The sequence below is a fragment of the Triturus cristatus genome, chromosome 4_1 (assembly GCF_964204655.1).
Source record: "Triturus cristatus chromosome 4_1, aTriCri1.1, whole genome shotgun sequence".
Taxonomy (NCBI): Eukaryota; Metazoa; Chordata; class Amphibia; order Caudata; family Salamandridae; genus Triturus; species Triturus cristatus.
In genome coordinates this window covers 818,255,440-818,274,094 of record NC_140585.1, presented here as the reverse complement: position 1 = coordinate 818,274,094, position 18,655 = coordinate 818,255,440, and the positions used below count along the sequence as shown (strand labels likewise).

Below are 18,655 nucleotides of genomic sequence, written 5' to 3'. Positions count from 1 at the left end.
ATGGCTCCCCGACCCTGCATCAACACTAAAAAATCTGGTGGTTCCCAAAAAGGAAAAATTATAACAGGGTCTGAGGCAGAAGTGGGACAAAATAAATAATGATGAAGAGGGACCACCCAAAGGGCTGACTGGTCTAACACAGTGAAAATATCTTATGCAGGCTAGTCACTGTAGCCACATAGAACACTAAATTCTTGCATGTACCCGTTTTAAATACTAGCACAATGTGGGATACAAGGCTTACTTGTGGTGTCTTGTTTAATATTTAGACGCAAGGCTATTTCCTGCCAATAAAGGCAATTTTGACTGGTTTGCCTACAGATTTGAAAGGTTCAGGAGTCAGGCTACAGAGGTAGGCCAGCAGCCGTATTCTCTTTGTTAGCTCAATGGATGGCACAACATGTGCGGCATTCCACAGGTGACATTTAGCTCCTATGAAATACTCCTGTTAATACCATTAGTGTGGTATTTGTTTCTGAGCACATGTTTTTTTCTGTGGCATTTAGGAAACACACAAAGGATTCCCATCTGTAAATAGCTACACTTCTCTGCAAATACTCAATACAGTAAAAGGAAAAGCTATGTACAAAGGACTCTGAATAAAGCTGTACATATTTAATGGCAATGATTGTTGCTTTTAAAGTTTCCTTTTTAGGTCTCGGCTATTGAAGGCTGCGCTTGCGCAGTCTCGCTCGCGAGACATAATGACTTGGAGAAGAGGGGCTTGAACCCGCCCCTCTTCTCTCCTCTTCTCCATTGGCTGGCCTCTTAAATGCTGGCCAGCCATTGGAGAAGAGGCTTGTCTCGCAAAACAAGCCCCGTCCTTTTCGGATTCGGGGGCGTGTTTTTTTCAACTTTGTTAATTATCTCCTCCAGCCAATGGCAAGAGGTGAACACACCCCCGAATCCGAAACCGCCGCTTCCTTTCTCCGAGGCATTTCTGCTTCGCCTCGGAGAAAGGCGGCGGTGTTCAGGGCGATTCCCTTCGCTTCAAGCTCGTTGCCTGCCATATGCTGTTCCTGTCCTAGCGCACATCTTCACCCCCCTCCCACACTGCTTGGCCGCTCTCACCACCCCGTCCAGGTCGCTAACTGCCCCTCCCAAATCTTCCCGTCGCTCCTTGTTAAACTTCAACTGAGTGCAGAACGAGTGTTCCCATGTGCAGTGTCCCAGTGAAGTACCATTCCTTTATGAGGGCAACTGCATTTAAACACTAACACCTGTCCTGTGGAGAACGCATCCTCACTGCCCCCACCGATGTCAGTGGAATCTCGTGTACAGAAAGGATATCTCCCTACAGAGTGGACGCTCGCTCGTGCCACGCGCTTACTACAGATGCTTCAACACACCAAGTCCCCGGGAAGGAAAGGCTCGTGGCGGAATGTCCGGAGACTTCCGCCTCAGAGGTAGCTGCATACAGGCCCTGAGGGAGCGCTGCGGGCCACGTGTTTCAACGAAAGCATCTCATACCTGCCCCGGTTGTTTGTGTTGGGGCTGGGAGCGGCCGCCCGGGGGAGGAAGGCACAGGAGGTTGTGCAAGCTCTGGGTGAGGAGGAGGAGGGTGGAAGCCCAGGCCGCTCCCTCCCGCCTCTCAGCTGCTCTTCAAGCACAGCTCGGCCAATCAGAGCCGCTCCGCCTGCCCTGGACGTGGGGCTTGGGTTCAGGAAGCAGAGGCCCCATGCGCGTGAAGCTGGAGACCAAGGTGAGAGGTGTAGAAACATTTATGGGAAGGTTCACGTCTGTCGATATTCTGATTTGCGGGAGGAGGGAAGTTTTGCAGTACCCAGGAACTAAGGAATATATTTAATAAATTAATAGGGTTATTAAAGGGGTGAAGGAAAACATTAGTTGATCCGTTTAAAAAAAACTAAGGAGAGCTGGCATGCGAGCAAATTATTTTGAGTTGCTGTCACCGAAAATTTGTAGATAAAATCACGGCAAAAATATATATATTTTTTTTAAAACGCGAGATATTTAAATTAAGAAAACAATTGCACTCGTTGAATCTACCTGCGAGTTCGGTTGCAAACAACGTGTGTTTACTATCATTTCACTATTAGAATTCTTTGCACTTGAATAAAAAAACAAGTGCCGAGAATAAACTAAAACGACTCCACCGACAAAAGATCGGAATAAGCTGAGGGCGCGCACACCTACTGTACGATCATGTCAGGTACCCGAGGTTCTTATAAAAGGATGTTTACGTTTTTTATTGGGGTCAATATTTTTTTTTTATCAGTGTAGGGGCTTTGCCATGATAAAGAATAAATATTTTGCATGTGTGGTGTCTTCCACTACCTGGAGCTGGGCCGGCTTTTGGCATGGGCGAGCTGGGCACAGGTGCAGAGCGCTAAGTTTCGGAGGGGCGTACGGAACTGTCTGCATTACAGTCCTGTGGATAGCAGCGCCCCTCTTACTTGACTACCATTATTGAGTCTAAACGGCTTTTATTCTTCTTTTTTTTTTAAATTGCCGCAGGTGTCGCTTTACACACCTTTCTTCCCCTCCCCCTCACCCCTTGCCGACACGCACCAACAACTACATTCACACCACCAACAACTCTGCATTAGCATACTCCAGCTATACAAGAGTGAATCTGTATATTTGGTGGCGGTGCAGAGAAGTTAGTGTTCGGAGGTGAATTACTGCTTTGATGTGTGAATGCCCTGTAAACACAAAAGGGGCCCCCTGCTACCCTATTTTATTCACCATCTCTGCAGGAAGGGCACCACCAACAAGTTGATTTCCGCCCAGGGCGGTATCCCAGCAAGGGCCGGCTCTGTCCTGGAGCAGCCGTAGGGGCTTTAAAAAGTTATGTGAAACATGTTATCATGTTGGCCCCCAAGGGACATGGGGGGGGGGGGAGGCATGGATGTACAGGTGGTACTTAGCCAGGGAAGGTGTACTCCGGTTGTCACGAATAAACCTGCCCACATGGTTTGGTGTAGACCGAAGATTTTCCTGTGTATTTCTAAACACGCAGGTTAGTAAAGTACCCCTAGCACGTGAGATGCAATGATCTCCAATGATCAGCGGCCCTATGAAGCAGCACAGCCAAGAACAACAGTGACTCTGTCACTTAGGTCACAGCACCCTTGAGAATGGCCAGCTCTAGGGCAGTGCAACCGGTGAGACTGGGCTCTATTTGTGTGTGGGTTGCTCTGTGTGAGTGGCTCTGTGGTTGGCTCTGTGTCTGTGGGTGGCTCTGTGTCTGTGGGTGGCTGTGTGTGTGTGGGTGGCTTTGTGTGTGTGGGTGCAAATGCAATAGGTCTCGCATTTGAGAGTGATTAAGCTATCGACATTGTAAATAACAATGCCGTTTCTTTAAATGTTTTAAAAACAAAAATATAAACAAAAATAATGTCATGATCAATGCCAATAGCTCTAACTTTAACAATGCGGAGACCATTGCATTGTAAATGCTTGTTGAGTGTTGTAATGATACGATTGTGCATGCGTACCAGTGCTACCAGTAAGCATTCTGCTTTACCGTTGAATAGAAAGATCAAAGCATGCACTATACAATGGAAGCATGAATGACACATTTTACACAAGCACATCATTATATTTATTGGTCATTATTTTACTTGTCTTCGCATCCTTATGGGCATATTACCGGTTGCCACACATAAGCAAACGATTTAGGCATTAGCAAAACTGAAGCACAGTGCACATTGTGTTTTATTCTTAAAAATGTCGATAGATTTCAAAGTCCTAAATTATTTGTATTCCCATAATTTTAGGATTAAATTCTCAGGCTCTTTTGTTGGATAGAGAAAACTAGCGCCTCTGTATCATTTGGCTGCAAACAGACAATCTGCCGTCAGTTAACCTGTAAACAGACACTATTGATATGTTTTTCCAGAACCGATTAAGATCAAGGATTTCCCGCCATTTTGCCATTTGTGTTTTGGGATGTGAGGTTCTATCTCGGCGCTGGCATTTGCACAGCTCACCCTTAAAATGAGCAGAGGGATTCTAGGTGTTTGAAATACGTTGACTCTCAGCGAATGTATAAGAATCTATGTAGCAGGAAAGGCAATACTCTGCCCATTAATGATGGTGCGACTCCGGATCAATCCCTGCCACAGACATTTGGAGGACACAGCAGGAATTTAGAGCAATGTTAAATTGCCTCTGCTGGCAGGACTTGCCGAAGTGGTTAAAGGCAAGCTGAAAACATAACTTTAATCCAGTCACAGCTATGGCTATAGACTGCATAGCTAGAATAAAAGGTAAACATAATGCATCTTTTCATTCAAGGTGCTACCTTTAACACTGAACACTTTGTAGAAAAACTGTAATTAAGTAGCTTTGTATACATTACAAATGTGAACTTAAGTGTGCTGGAAAGCACATGGACAGCAGGGAGGAAAGCAACACGAAGGGAGCATCAACAGCGGGAGGAGGGCATGTGGTGAAGAAGAGGGACTGCAGAGATATGCAATCCAATAGAGCATGTAAAATCTACATTAAACAAAGAGCACCTGGAGAAGCCTCTTGCCATTGGAAGGACACTGGTCACAGGAAACAATACTTGGTCAGTGCTGCACGGCAGGGACACACACGAAGCTCCAGGAGGAAGCTGAGATTAGGAGGAGGGTCTGACCAATAAGAAGCAAGGTAACTAGAGTGATGTCAGTACCAACCAATGGTAAGTAGTGGTAAGTAAGGGGCGGGCTCTCAGCCCCTTTTAAGATTTATTTTTAATTTACGAGCGAGTTCACCTGCACAGATGAAACCTACAAATGGGGGTGACCTTGCAAAAAAAGGCACTTTCTCACAGTAATGATGTATCAAGATTAAAAGACTATTTTAAAATGTACAAACAATACCCAAGAAGCATTATTTTATATATAGGTAGTTATAGTTCGGACCTAGTTTCCATAGACGGCATTATTTTTTGTTTTGCTAATAACTTTGGTGCCGTTTAATGAATCTTCAGAAAATGTTCAAAACTAGTTTAACACACACTTCAGCTGCTGCCTTGAAAGTTTCAGGGTGATTCCTCAAGCGGAGGCCAAGAAAAAGGGGGAGGGTCCCAAAACACATTTTCCCAATGCAGTTTCAAATAGGGATTTTAGACATGACTGCAGTCTGAACTGCTGGACGGAATTACACCTAATTTGGCAGAAAACTAGATCTTGGTCCAGAAAGATCTCTTTTTGTTATTTGGTGTAAATCCGTTCAGTAGTTTTGGAGTTATTAAAGAAAAAAGATTTCTAGATATCTAGGGACGCGGATTCACCGTGGTGGATCCACAGATCCAAGTGCCACTAACAATGCTGTGATTGACTGGACGCAATGTGAGAGGAAAGTTGCGACTACCATTTTCTATGTTGGAATAAGGCCCCAGGGGCTGAAAGTGAAAGTGAAAACTGGTAGAGGTGCTCTGACCCCATGGGTATGAGAGAGGGGTCGGTGATGGACCCCCGATGGGCAAGATATTGACCCAATTTCTTTTTTTTTTATGTGCGAGGATCCGCAAAACTGTCATTGTGCTCAGCGCAGCCCCCGGTGTAAATCTGCGATGGATCCAGGACCCAATAAAAAAAATATATCCACTCACATACCCACTTACACACTCTCTTACACCCCCACACTACCGCTCATACACCCAGCCACACACCCATACAGTCTCTCACAAACCCACTTACCCATTCACACAAGTACTCACAAGTTCACAGACAGACCCACACATCCAGTTACACACCCACTTATATGCCCAGTCGCACACTCCCACACCCACTCACACATCCATAAAAGCACTCGCACACCCACTTACACACCCATCCGGCCTCTCACACACCCACTCACAGACTCACAAAACCATTTACACACTGACTGGCAGACCCTGAAGACACTTATACACAAACCCACTCATACAGCCACATCTACACCTTGTGACATATCCACTCACAAACCCATCCAGCCACTGGCACACCCACTCTCACACCCCTCCAGACACTGACACACTCAGTCACACTGTAGTACGACTTATACTCTCAAATAAAACTGTGCATTTGTTGGACAACATAACCATCAGAACTGCGCGAGACTAATTCCCTGCGCACCGTCCAGATATGTTGGCCGAAATCCTGCTAGCTCACAGTACACCATCTGTACCCCTAGTATATGGATGTGCAACCTCAAAACATGGCAATCCTGACTCCCAAGGAAATTGTGGTAACAGATAGAACCCTTTTGCTTAGTTACTTATGCATATCCAAAGAGATACACAAGAAACACACTGTAAAGCATTTCAATATTTATTGAAGCATTGTGCTGCAGTAAGCAACACAAGGAAACAGAATAATGTGATTAGCATTACAATAATGGTGAAAAAGATAAATAGTTCAACCATTTTGCTTACTACAGAGAATATATACTTGCATACAGGTACTGTGATACAGTGTACTCTTACCTAGCACATCCTAACCTATCATGTCTAGGGTAAGTGAATTTGCCAAATCCCTGTAGGGTGATCAAACTCCCTATTACCTGTGGGTTAGTTTCATCAAGCTGCCTGTCTTGGTGTAGAGCTGGAGAGCATCACTTGCATGAGGTAAACAGGAATCAGCTGAGCTGGAATACTAGCATGGATCAACCTCTCAGTGCCAGTGATTTGCTCCCCTGTTTAAGCAAATGCTTGATGTCATATGTATAATAATATCCTCCATATAACTAGGCCGGAGCCCCAGGTAGGCCGCTATTGTTTATTCTATTGTGATAGCTCTCTCGACGAGCAGGCTAAACAACTAACAACATTTTGCTTGATAAACTTATCCCTTGTACAGAATGTTCAAGGTGTTCTGATAGAGTGCCTACGAAGTGGTAACTGAGTTTAAAGAATATTATCCTGTTCGTGCACGCAAATGAATGTGTGTCCAATGTCATTGTGTTTAGGGAGAGAAGGCAATTTAAGAACGTGAGCATGCAAAATGACTTTTCCTAACTGGGCTTAGTGTATCCATGTGACAACACACCCACAAAATCACTTGCACATCCATTCACAGACCCACACAATCAATCACATACCCACTCACAGACCCATACAACCACTCACACACTGACTTACAGAGCCTGCAGACACTTACACACACACACACCCATACAGCCACTCACACCCCCACAGCCACTTCCACTCCCACACAGCCACTCACACACCTACTCACACACCCTCACCCACCTACACACCCACACACACACATAGCCACTCACACTGCCACACAGTCATTCACACGCCCACACCCCAGCAGTGATACACTTCTAGAAATTGCAATAGCATATGTTTGTATTAAATGTGTTGTTGTTTTAGTATTGAATGTGTGCAATATAACCAACAGACTCCTTGTCCGAGGAGTCGCAACGGATTCTCAGATCCATAAAATGAATTTAGGAAAAGAAAGACTTTTTGCATTGCATTCATAGAAAGACTACATACGTTCGTTACCTTACCTTGGTTTTAAAATTTTCCGTTAAAAAATGTCTAATATTAATGAATGTGTGAATAACGTATTTATAAACTTGTAAAAATGTTTGTTAGTAAATTGAACTTCTGGTTCAGTTCATAGTGCCGTTTATATAAAAAAACGGGTGAAATTCACTTAAAAACAAAAGGTTACAGGGACGTCATAGTTAGGAAACAGTACTAAAAAAACTTTAGAAATTCATTGAATAAAACAAAGGTTACAGGGACGTTATAGTTAAGTTAAAACTTTTGCACAAAACCATAGAAATTCAGCAGTTATAAATAGCTAAGCTAACCACAACAATGCATTGCTTATGACCTCAGATATTACATCACTCATGACCTGGACAGTCACATCACTGATAACATCTCAAATGACATCACTGATGATATCATCATGTGAGTGTAAGTGTTTTGTAAAGGTTTCTTCATGGTAAAGGTACATACTAAGCTACTGCATAACTTAGATTACTATTCTCTCTGAGTAATAATGAGTAATACTATTCCTAATATGTCATCAGATGTCTAATCCCGTTTTTAAACTGGATATACTATTTATCAGTTAACAAACCTTTACACCGACACATGTCCCCTACTGATGTATATGTATGATAGTGCTTTGCCACAGTCTAAACTGTTGATTGAGACTTCACTCCAGAGTGATGGCTGAATATACTTCTGTTTTATGACATACTGACCTGTTTCCTTAGAGCTATGCCTTTTGTGATGAATTAATGTAGTAGTAGATTGCAATACATTCATCTGTTCACTTAGACCTTTCTCCAGGGTGATGGCTCGGTGTAGGTGATATTTACACCAGACTCACCTTTCTGTTTATGCCTGTGTCCAGGATAAAGAATCATTTTACTAGTGGTTTGTCACACAGTGGCCTCTCTGCTAACACCCCTATACTGATTGTATGTTATAGTAGTTTCTGCAAATATGACACTTGCACTAAAAGCTGTTTCCAGGTTCACGAATGTTGTTGTTGTGGTTTGCAGTAGACTAGCCCATACAGAAAGACGCTTTACTATGGTCATTAGTGTTTACAGTGGTGTAGAAAACACCATCTGCTGAGAACTGTCTTTTGCTTTATAAGGGAGTGTAGTAGTTGTTAAGGTTACAGTGACCTATGTGCTGGATTTCTCTAATCTGTGTCTTCTTACTTTAAAAAAATGTAAGTATTTTGAAATTTACTTTGCTGGATAATGTCATCAGTGATTTCATTTGAGATGTCATCAGTGATGCCTTCATTGATATCACTGATCATGTTATGAGTGATGTGAGCTCATAAGCAGTGCATTGCGGAGGCATTCGTTAAAGTTAGCTTAGGTAAGTAGAACTGCTGGATTTCTATGGATTTGTGCATGTAAAATCTGAACCCGACTCCAATATCAATAATGGGTTGAAGTGATATCCAAGTTTCTTTTTATTATACCCTTCTGGGACAAATAAAGTTGTGATTCAGTCCACCAAGAGGTATTTTTAGCAGCGTCATTTTCCCTCACTACACACTCTGCTGACACGCACATATACCAAATAGCTCATATTTGATATGAGGATGGACCTGGTGATGAAGCATGCCTCCTAAGGGAGAGTGAGGGTTCTCGTCCTAAAAACACAAGGTTTTCTAATCGAGAGACCTGTGATTGTAGAGCTATTCTAAATGTTGGTTTGCTTTCAGTAGACCCTATGCAGTCATTTGGTGTATTTGAACGTGTTGGGAGTGATGCATTACTGGCCTTTAAATACTCCAGTGCGGCCCGCTGTGTGATGGTAAGATTTCAGTCTTTCCTACTCAAGAATATGTGACAAGCTTTATGAAAGGTATCTTTATGCATGTTTCAGGGCAAGAGTGAATACGAAAGGAACTTCAAATGGAAAACACCTGAATTACAGTATGGCGAACTGTCCCCTGAGCAAAAGCAAACATGGGCTGGACTGCGATCTGATCAGCTAGGTAATCAATCTACGTATACATTTATCTTGTTCTCCCATCAATTTCATGTGTCCTTATCATTGAAGAATTTACAAGATTCATTTCTTTACAAGATACATTTCTTGAGTGTACTGAAATGAGTCTAGAAAGTGCTTAGCTTCTTAATGCATGTATGTATTAGTGCATGAGCATGTGCTATTTTCACTGTCAAACATTCCTCTAATGCCTGAAAACAGCTAACTGGTGCTCTAGGGAACTTGGATGGTCCTTTGTTATTGCCTGTCATCCTCAGGCACATTGGCTATGTAATATAGAGAACATGAAAACTAAATGTAGATGGACAGCTTTCAAAAAAATTATTAGATCTGAATTAGAATACAGCAGGCAATTTCCTGCCGATGTGGCAGTTCTACCCAAGCCAAGGGAGCTGTTGAAAATCTGCATTATATAGTGTTATTTCAGGTCGGCAGGGGTTTCTCCACCAAAGTGACTGTATTTGCCCCAATAAAGCCAATTTGGGAGAGAATTTTCAGCGGAAGAAATCCACATATGTACCTTATTAAATATAGTCACTGAAAATGTGCTCCAAAAATAAAGGTACATTATGGTTGCCTGCATGTCTGCAGCACCCACCGCGATGTTCAAAATGCATGTTTAGCATTTTACTGCACTACGTGGCAGGCACCACACGGTGCCTGCCACTTGGTGCAGTGAAATGTAGGGGGGTACCATGGGTACCCCCTCAGTGCACCCACACCTCCCCCCAATACAAGGGGGGCCTGCAACGGGCCCCCAAACCCAATCTCCACCAGTCTTTCAATGGCGGTTTTGCCACCACGGAAAGGCTGGCTGAAGAGAGCATACTAATTGACAGACGGTGCCTGCTAGGCACCGCCACCATTTTATGGATGCAGACCGCTCTGCCAGGCAATCGGTATGATTGCCTGTGGCGGTTCCGTGGCAGACGGTCTTTGCGTCCGCCACGGTCGCAATCTGGATCTCCCCGGCACGTAATGGCGGGGGGAACATCGCGGTCCGATGGCAGAAGGACCGCCACCCCATGGCTGGCGGTGACGGTCCTTCTAACATCGTAATCTGCCCCATTGTTTTTTCTAGAATGTTAAGAATGCCATACTTACCTTTCCATGAAAGCCTGCCACCTTATCCATGGTACTCTTTCAAGGAGTTAACTTGACCTGACTTAGTGGTCGACCAGTTATCTTATGTTAGGTGCACCACAATGTCTGGCATTGTTAGGTCTGATCCCTGGCCAAGCAACTGGCAGAGTCAGAGGCAGCTTCACCAGCACCATGTCCGTCACTTAGGGTATAATAGAGTGGTTAGATCGCTCATTCGTTTCAAGGAGAATTTTCCTAATTCCTCTCACCACTATTCTTTAGATCAGAACATGTTTATTATATCTAAAACACTTAATTAAAGGACCCATAGATCTAAAACGCTTAATTAAAGGGACCATTCAGCGAATAGCATCACAGTGGTTCTCAAATCCCAACCAGACATTATCATACAAAGGGACATACTTGAATTCTTATTGTTGGTTATGCAGGAATGGTTCAACGTAACTGCTTTTTTCTTTTCATTAAAGGGCCCATTTAAATACTAATAACTTTATGAAATAGATGCGTACAAGATTCATTGAGACCAGATTGATTATTTGGACCCAAGATACCCTGGCACATGCTTGCATTGTTTTTGCTCCCGAATTAGTGGTTAAATAGAATTATGGAGAGCAACACTCATAACCAGTAATAATACCTTTTCCTATGAAAGTGTTATGTCTTGCATGTAAGACCTCTTTAGCTGACCACCAGATCTTTTATATGAAATGAAACTAATATACAATGGCATGCATTTACAAACACAATATATTTCGCCTTGAAAGACTGACTATTTCTAAATCCCAGCGTTGGCAAAGACATACTTATCTGGATTTTTGAGGTAGTGTTGGCTAAGCGGTACACTACAGTACACCTTACATGATGTTCACTTATAATAGCTTCTCTCTTCTCTCTGCCTACCTGCACTTAAAAGTTTTTACGTTTGTGCCCTTGACACCATCACACCATGGCTGCCCACAATATGCCAGGTATTATCATCAGTAAGCTGTGATCAACATTGTGCCAGGGTTGGCCCCCCATTCCATTCATACACATTCAGGAATGCCCTTTTGCATTAAGACCTAATTTGGTAAAACTAGAGGGATTCCATATTTGATCAATAACGTCTGATTCAGGAGGAAGAGTACTATGATTGTGATGTTATTTAAATTGTGATAATGAACTGTCGAAAAACCCCAGTTTTCTTCTGCAAGGAAAACAAAGGAACTCCTGCCAGAGAGGCCGATGGTCGTATAAATCCTTCTTTGCGCTGTCATCAGTGTCCTCCTTAAATAATATGGGCCACATGTATGAACCTATTTTGCGTTCGCAAATAGGCCGATTCCCAGAATTGGCACGTCTGCGAATGTAAAAAAGCATTTTCCTATGTATCAAACCCTATTTTGCAATTCGATAACCTGTTACTGAACCTCAAAATGGGTTTGCGAATCGGTATTTATAAGGGGCATGTTTAGGGCATCCCTTCCAAATACCGAATCACAGCGGTGTGTATGTTTGTTTTGTGACCGTGTATGCAGTCGCAAAACATTCGTATTTTACCACCAACTTCAAGTTGGTGGTAACCCATTCGCAAATGGGAAGGGATCCGTAGGGACCCCTTCCCTTTTCAGGAATGGTGACAAATTGTTTTTTTAAGTGCAGGCAGTGGTCCTATGGGCCACTGCCTACTCCTAAATAATGAAAAGAATACTTTTTTTTTAAACGCAACCTGTTTTTCTTTAAGGAAAATGGGCTGTATTTAAAAAAAAATTGATTGCTTTATTGAAAAGCAATCACGGACATGGTGGTCCGCTGACCCTAGCAGGCACCATCCCCATGATTTTAGCGATTCCTAGGGGATCACAAATTGTGACCTACCTCATTAATATTAATGAGGTAGGTTGATTTACGACCCCCTAGGAATTACTAAATGAAACTCTTGGTGTTTCCTACATTAGGAATAGCGATTACCTAATTGCGATTTGCAGAAAATCGATATTAGGTGATTGCTATTCCTAATGTTGGTACATGTGGAACTTCAAAGACAACGCATAGTTTTGTCCTTGATGTATGTTTTCACTGAGAATCAGATCAAGGAGGAGATGTAGCTATGATGGATTGGTAGAGCTTCAGCTTCTGGAGGAATGAAAACGTTTTGAAAGTTTTTATAACACTCTGAGGTGGAGTCAGCTGCTTCACACCAAGGGGACACAGGAATGGTAAAATAATGGAAAACATTTTTCTTGCTCATTACCACAGCACACACAAACCATTAACCTCTTGGCTTTCTACTTCACCTAAAAGGTTTACTAAGGATTCAAGCAACATCTACCACTGCCGAAGAGTAACCGAAACATTCCGGTTTTTTTTATCAGGGTACAAAAATGATTCCACCTCCTTAATATTTTCAGAAATATACAGTGTTTCTTTCCTAGTAACTGTCAGTCTTGATGGATACCCAAGGGAGAATATCACACCCAACTCTCGCAGTTCCTGTCGCACATATTTTAACAACTACATTCTTCTCTTGTGTGGCAGAACTGAAGTTAAGGAACAGTATAAACCGCCACTCTTCCATTTGAAAGTTGATTTTCAGTCAGGCAGCTAGTCTTATAATGGTCCTATATGGATTCTTAAGGGTTACTGTTACGATGCAACCACTATGATCATCCAATTTTTGAGAGATCTGCAATAGCGATCTCGGCTTGTTTGATCTCCTGCATGCCCAAGGAGAGTGAGTTGGTCTGCAAAGCATTTTTGCTTTACCTCCATCACAGACTGATAATACAAGACAAAGGGGAACCGAGTACCAAAATATATGGCAAGGATGTATTCTAATTTTAAGACCATGATGTCCAATATCAGTTGTACTCTGGCCACTTTACCTCGAAAGTGTAACTGGGCTTCCAGTTCTGCATCTGTTGCAACCTGGAATCCATTTCCTTGACTGAGTTCTCCATCCTTTCAATTTTGATTCCAACTTTTCCACATGACATTCAGTAATATTGGTGCCTCTCCACACTGTGGTGTTTTCTTTTTAACTATTGTCCAGGCGTCTAGGGCACCCATCCTTCCTTTCTTCTTTTTTGCCAAGTTTCAAACTGTGCTTTCGGTTCCATCATTCATCCCGCTCCTTTCTTCTTGTGAGGAGTAGACTGGAAAAAGTAATTTTTCTCTATCCTTGTATCTTGTCTTATATCCTTATCTTGGGCACTTGTCACCTTCGTAAAGCAGCCATGACCCAATTTGAAACTGTTGGGACCGATTACACTTTCTGAGTAGATCTTCCTTGCTTACTCGGCCTCTTAACTCCTGAGAGCCTCCTGGCCATATGAAGCTAAGTCTGACCCGGTAAGCTGGCACTTGCTGGGTGTTGTAGGTCTTGTCCCTGCCCTTCACTGACGTTCTCAAGAGTACCTACTCTGGGGCCTGTTTTCACACCCCTCTCACTGTCTGGCTCAGCCTACACTTCTACTTTTTTTCTTGGGTGCCATCTGGGTTTCCTGCAATATCAGAGGGTGATATCCGGTTCTCCTTCTGTCCTAGTGCACACAATTGCCACACCGTTTCACCCTTCTGGTGAAGTCTTCCTTTCCTGCGCTCTGGATCTAGCTAAGGAACCAAAGTATTGGAACAGCACGCACAGTTGAGGTGGAAGCCAGGCACTCCCCTCGGCACCAGGCATTGTTTTTATGTTAAAACCCTAACACTTGACAAGAAGAGCCATCCTACAAATGAAACAACAGCTGTCAATGTGTATTTCTGGTTTTTTGCATGGTAGCATTTAGAGTGAGGCCGTACAATAAATATAGCAGGGTCATGTGAAAGATGCACAGAGACAGTAAATATCTTACTGTCAAGAGGCCAGCAGAATCCATCTTCTCATTATAGTGCATGCCAAAATAGAAATATTGTGTAATAAGACAAGCAAATAATACATTTGAATGCTTATTTTTCCTCTTAAAATCCCTTCTGTTTGAAATACCAGTCGCAGGTTGGGACCCTTGAAACCTTGTTCACACACGTAGTCAGTGCTGAGAGGTATCACGTTTTTCCTAGGTATCACAATTGCATTCCACCCAGCCGGTCAGCTTTGATGACCCAGAGCACATAAATGTCACCACTTCACGTGATTATTTTGAATTCCATTTTCAAACTGAGTTGATGGGTCGACAGACCATGCAATGATTCAAGTGTTTCAAGTTCACATTTTTTTTTTGTCTTGTTTTCTTGGCTTTCCTTACAATGATCAAAACAACTTCAGGTTTTAAAAGTTGTAATAAATTTACGAAAAGTGTGTCCAAGACCTCAGAAGGTTCAACAGTACTGTGTAGGTCAACCATTGATGAGCTCATGGAAAATCTGGTTCTAGCTGTGCCTTTGGAGAGAGAAGTGATGCTGGGAGCTGAGCCTGTGATGTTGGGGTAGCTTGCATAGGGAACCATGTGTGGAGCAGATGACTCCATTACACCATATGGTGGTGCTATTGATCCCTTACATCAGTCCATGACACACTCTTGTCCAGTTCTGAACTTATGGTATGCACACATATTACAGATAATTCTTTTTTTTTGCTCAGAAGAAAAATATGCCTTTTGTGATTGGGATTTTCACTTGACAGAAGCAAGAAACTTCTAGATAGGACATAGTAATAAAAGCAACTTTTCAGGAGTTGCAGTATTTAAGTGATTTGTCCTTGTGGTACATATAGATGATTATAGGCCACACATATCAACGTTTAAGAAGTTCTCTCAGAAACAGATTCGGGCAGCATTAATGAATTTTTCTTTATGTTATAAATCATCAGAACTCCCTTTCTCCTCTTCTACCCAGCCTTATTGTGGGACACCAAATTTTTAAAAGTCTGTTGAGCCTGATAACATTTGTTTTAGAGTTTCATAATACGGTGCTTTGTAAACCTTCTTAGATATTTGATCGAGTCTGTGATTTGGCACTGCTCCTTAATTCAATAATGCTTCCTAATACTCTTCCATGTATAGCAATATATATCATAACAAGATTTGTACCACGCTCATATATCTGTCATCTATCCATAATATCAGAGGCAATTTTTCTTTGTTCATGCTGGGCATGTCTGACAAACAAGTGAGTTTCTAAAAAGGAGAGGACTAATGTTTTTGTTCTTAGTTGTGGTACCTCAGGTTAAACAGAGAATGATATTGCTACAGTTTTCAATGAGGACTATGCGGTCACTGCATTGAGTTTGGCAGTCAAGTCTATTGTTTTGAGACAGAAACTTAAAAGGACAGGAGTTTGCACTTTCAGAATGTTGGGTTCACTTGGTGGCTGATGCTTGTTAGACCTGTCAGCCCTTTGGGTGGTCCCTCCTCATCATTATTTATTTTGTCCCACTTTTGCCTCAAACCCTGTTATAATTTTTCCTTTTTGGGAACCACCAGACTTTTTAGTGTTGATGCAGGGTCAGGGAGCCATTTTCCCTACCCCTGGAACTTCTGTCTGAGGGCCTGAGACACAAAATGGTGGCCACCCATTGTCACCTGTGACATCACCAGAACCTCCTGGAACATTCTAGAACCCTGTGACAGTGGGAGGCAGTTTAGAATGTTGGGAGGCCATCTCAGTGTGGCAGTTGGCATCTGACTGGAGAAGAGAGAGGACAGAGTTAGAAGGAGGTCGGAGTAAGGCAGCAGAGGTGGAAACCAGTGCTTGGAGTGGGGTCCAGAAACCCACCCTTGATGCTAGTCTCTACTGACCAAGCCCAGCCTAAAGCCCTGTGTGGGATCAGGACTAGAAGAACCATCTTAAAGAACTGAATATCTGGAACAGGCCTTAAAGAAGAAGAACAGCAAGCTCCTGACCTGTTCAGCAGTGTCCTCCTGGAGTCCTGACGTCGAGAAGCCTGGAGACCTGGGGCCGGAGGTAGAGAAGCGGCGCTGACAGAAAGCAGACGTCGTACCCGGAGCTGCCAGAGGTCGAGTGAGGGCGCCGACGGAGGTCGTGGAGAGGCACCGGAGGTCGAGTAAGGAGTCACCCGAGGTCGAGTGAGGGCGCCGACGGAGGTCGTGGAGAGGCGCCGGAGGTCGAGTCGGGAATCACCCGAGGTCGAGGGAGGGCGCCGACGGAGGTCGTGGAGAGGTGCCGGAGGTCGAGTCGGGAGTCACCTGAGGTCGAGGTGAGGCGTCGACGGGGGAGTGAAGTCCGCCCACCGGAGTCGCCGGAAACGGAGGTGAAGCGCGCCGGAGGTCGGGAGTGGAGATCGCACTCCGGAGACACCCAGAAGCGGGGAGACCGAGTCCCTGCGACGCTGGAAGGCGACATCGAGACAAGGCCGTCCAGCGACATCGAGCCGAGGCCGCCCAGCGACATCGAGCCGAGACCGCCCAGCGACATCGAGCCGAGACCGCCCAGCGACATCGAGTCGAGACCGCCCAACGACATCGAGTCGAGACCGCCCAGCGACATCGAGTCGAGGCCGCCCAACGACATCGATCCGGAGCCGCCTCACGGCGTCGACCCGGTGCCGAGCGGAGCCGATCATCTTGAAAAGGACAGTAAGTGGTAGAGGGGGCGTCTGAGGCACCGTGGAGCCCTAAAAGACCATTCTAGGGGCTAAAGGGGTGTTAGAACCAGCCTGGGAGTGCCAGGGGTGAACTGAGACTGGTACAGTGACCTCCATAAAGGGTTGTGTAGTTTGGAGGGCCAGATCTTTAGATTACTCTTGTTCTGCCTCAGTTTAGGCCCCAGCCTTGACCAATCTCGGTGGGACACCCCCATGCCATCCAAGTGTCCTTAAGTTGTGTATGGGCAAAGTAAGACCAAGTGACCTCATGAAAATGATTTGAACTGTAACTGTCATTGATTGTTTTACCTTATTTATTGAGGTGCTTTATTTATTGTCATCCACTAATTTATTCCTGCACTATATTTATTGTCTGACTGTATTTATTTGCCATCTGTATTTATTGCACATCTATTTATTCTTTGCTTAACCCCTTCGACGCGCTTGACGGAACGGTTCTGTCATGCACGTCGGTTGGGCTGTGCTTATGACGGAACCGTTCCGTCATGGCCCCGCCCGCGCACGGAATCTTCAGCGTGGCGCAGAAATCCGCGCCGCGCGGAAGGGGTTAATGAGGACCTGAACCTATTTATTGAAATTCCAATGTAGTATTATTTATTTGACCTGCTCTTGTGAGGGAAAATCCTAGTGTATTGTATTTCTGTTATGAAACCTGCAACTAAGAGAAAATAAGATAAAGACATATATATTTTCAACTTGACTTCCATTATTTTTACGGTGTAGTGTCGTTTTTGGAACGGATGAACGCATGGTTATTGTGTGGGTGTGACGTACGCTTAACACGGTGCCTGACCCCCAACCGCTCGAGCCAAGCTACCATTGTGCTGGGAACCTGGTGACTGCTAACCCGGTTGCCCGGTTTCCAACAATGCTCTTTTGATGAAGGTATATCTGCAAGATCTGAGTGTGTATCTGATTGGTTCGGATGCCTTGTTCTCTCCTCACCAGGTGTAATCTGGTGTTTACTTACACAATCACAACTATGCACTATGTAAACCGGTGTGGAGTAGCGTGCTCCATAAAATCGTCCAAGGACCAAGTGATTCCCTGGCATTAGGCAATTCCTAGATACATCCATGTTCAAGCTGCATATTTGACAAGTGAGAGCAATGTTCAAGTTGGCTTCTGCCATTTTCAGTAAAATAGAGTCCTCTTTTGGCTATGGTTACAAAATACTTTTTGAGATGAGGCTGTTACTAAAGGCGAATATCTTTGTAACTTACCAGATCTCCTGGTGCCCATTGTCTTGCTCTCAGGTGTTTCAAAAAAGGGGGTGGTTTGTGAAATGAGAAGCTGATCCACTGGAATTATGATCTGATTTATGTCATCCCATTTTTTCCTATTGTTGAAATAGTCTTGAACAAATTCAGGAAGTTTCAGGTGACCGTAGTTCTGGTGGCTCCAGTTTGAACCTGAAGGTCTTTGTGCAAAGATCTCATGTTTCTCCACCAGGAAAAGACTGCCTGTTGCCTGTCTTTCTGTCCCAGTCAGGGATCCCATTACACTAGGGCCATATAGCATGTAGTTGCTCCTCAATGAACTACTTTTGTTGAGCATAATCCTCT

At 43.8% G+C, this 18,655-nt stretch overlaps 1 protein-coding gene across 2 annotated transcripts in view; it reads left to right on the top strand.

Annotated features, from left to right (window-relative positions):
- The window catches only part of SAXO6 (stabilizer of axonemal microtubules 6), a 621,602-nt gene that overhangs the window by 56,981 nt on the left and 545,966 nt on the right, over nucleotides 1–18,655 (top strand). For both annotated transcript variants that reach the window (XM_085653468.1, XM_085653467.1), the window contains exon 2: nucleotides 9,320–9,431. In XM_085653468.1, the coding sequence (XP_085509594.1) occupies nucleotides 9,320–9,431 (112 nt within the window). The remainder of the gene's footprint in view (nucleotides 1–9,319; nucleotides 9,432–18,655) is intronic.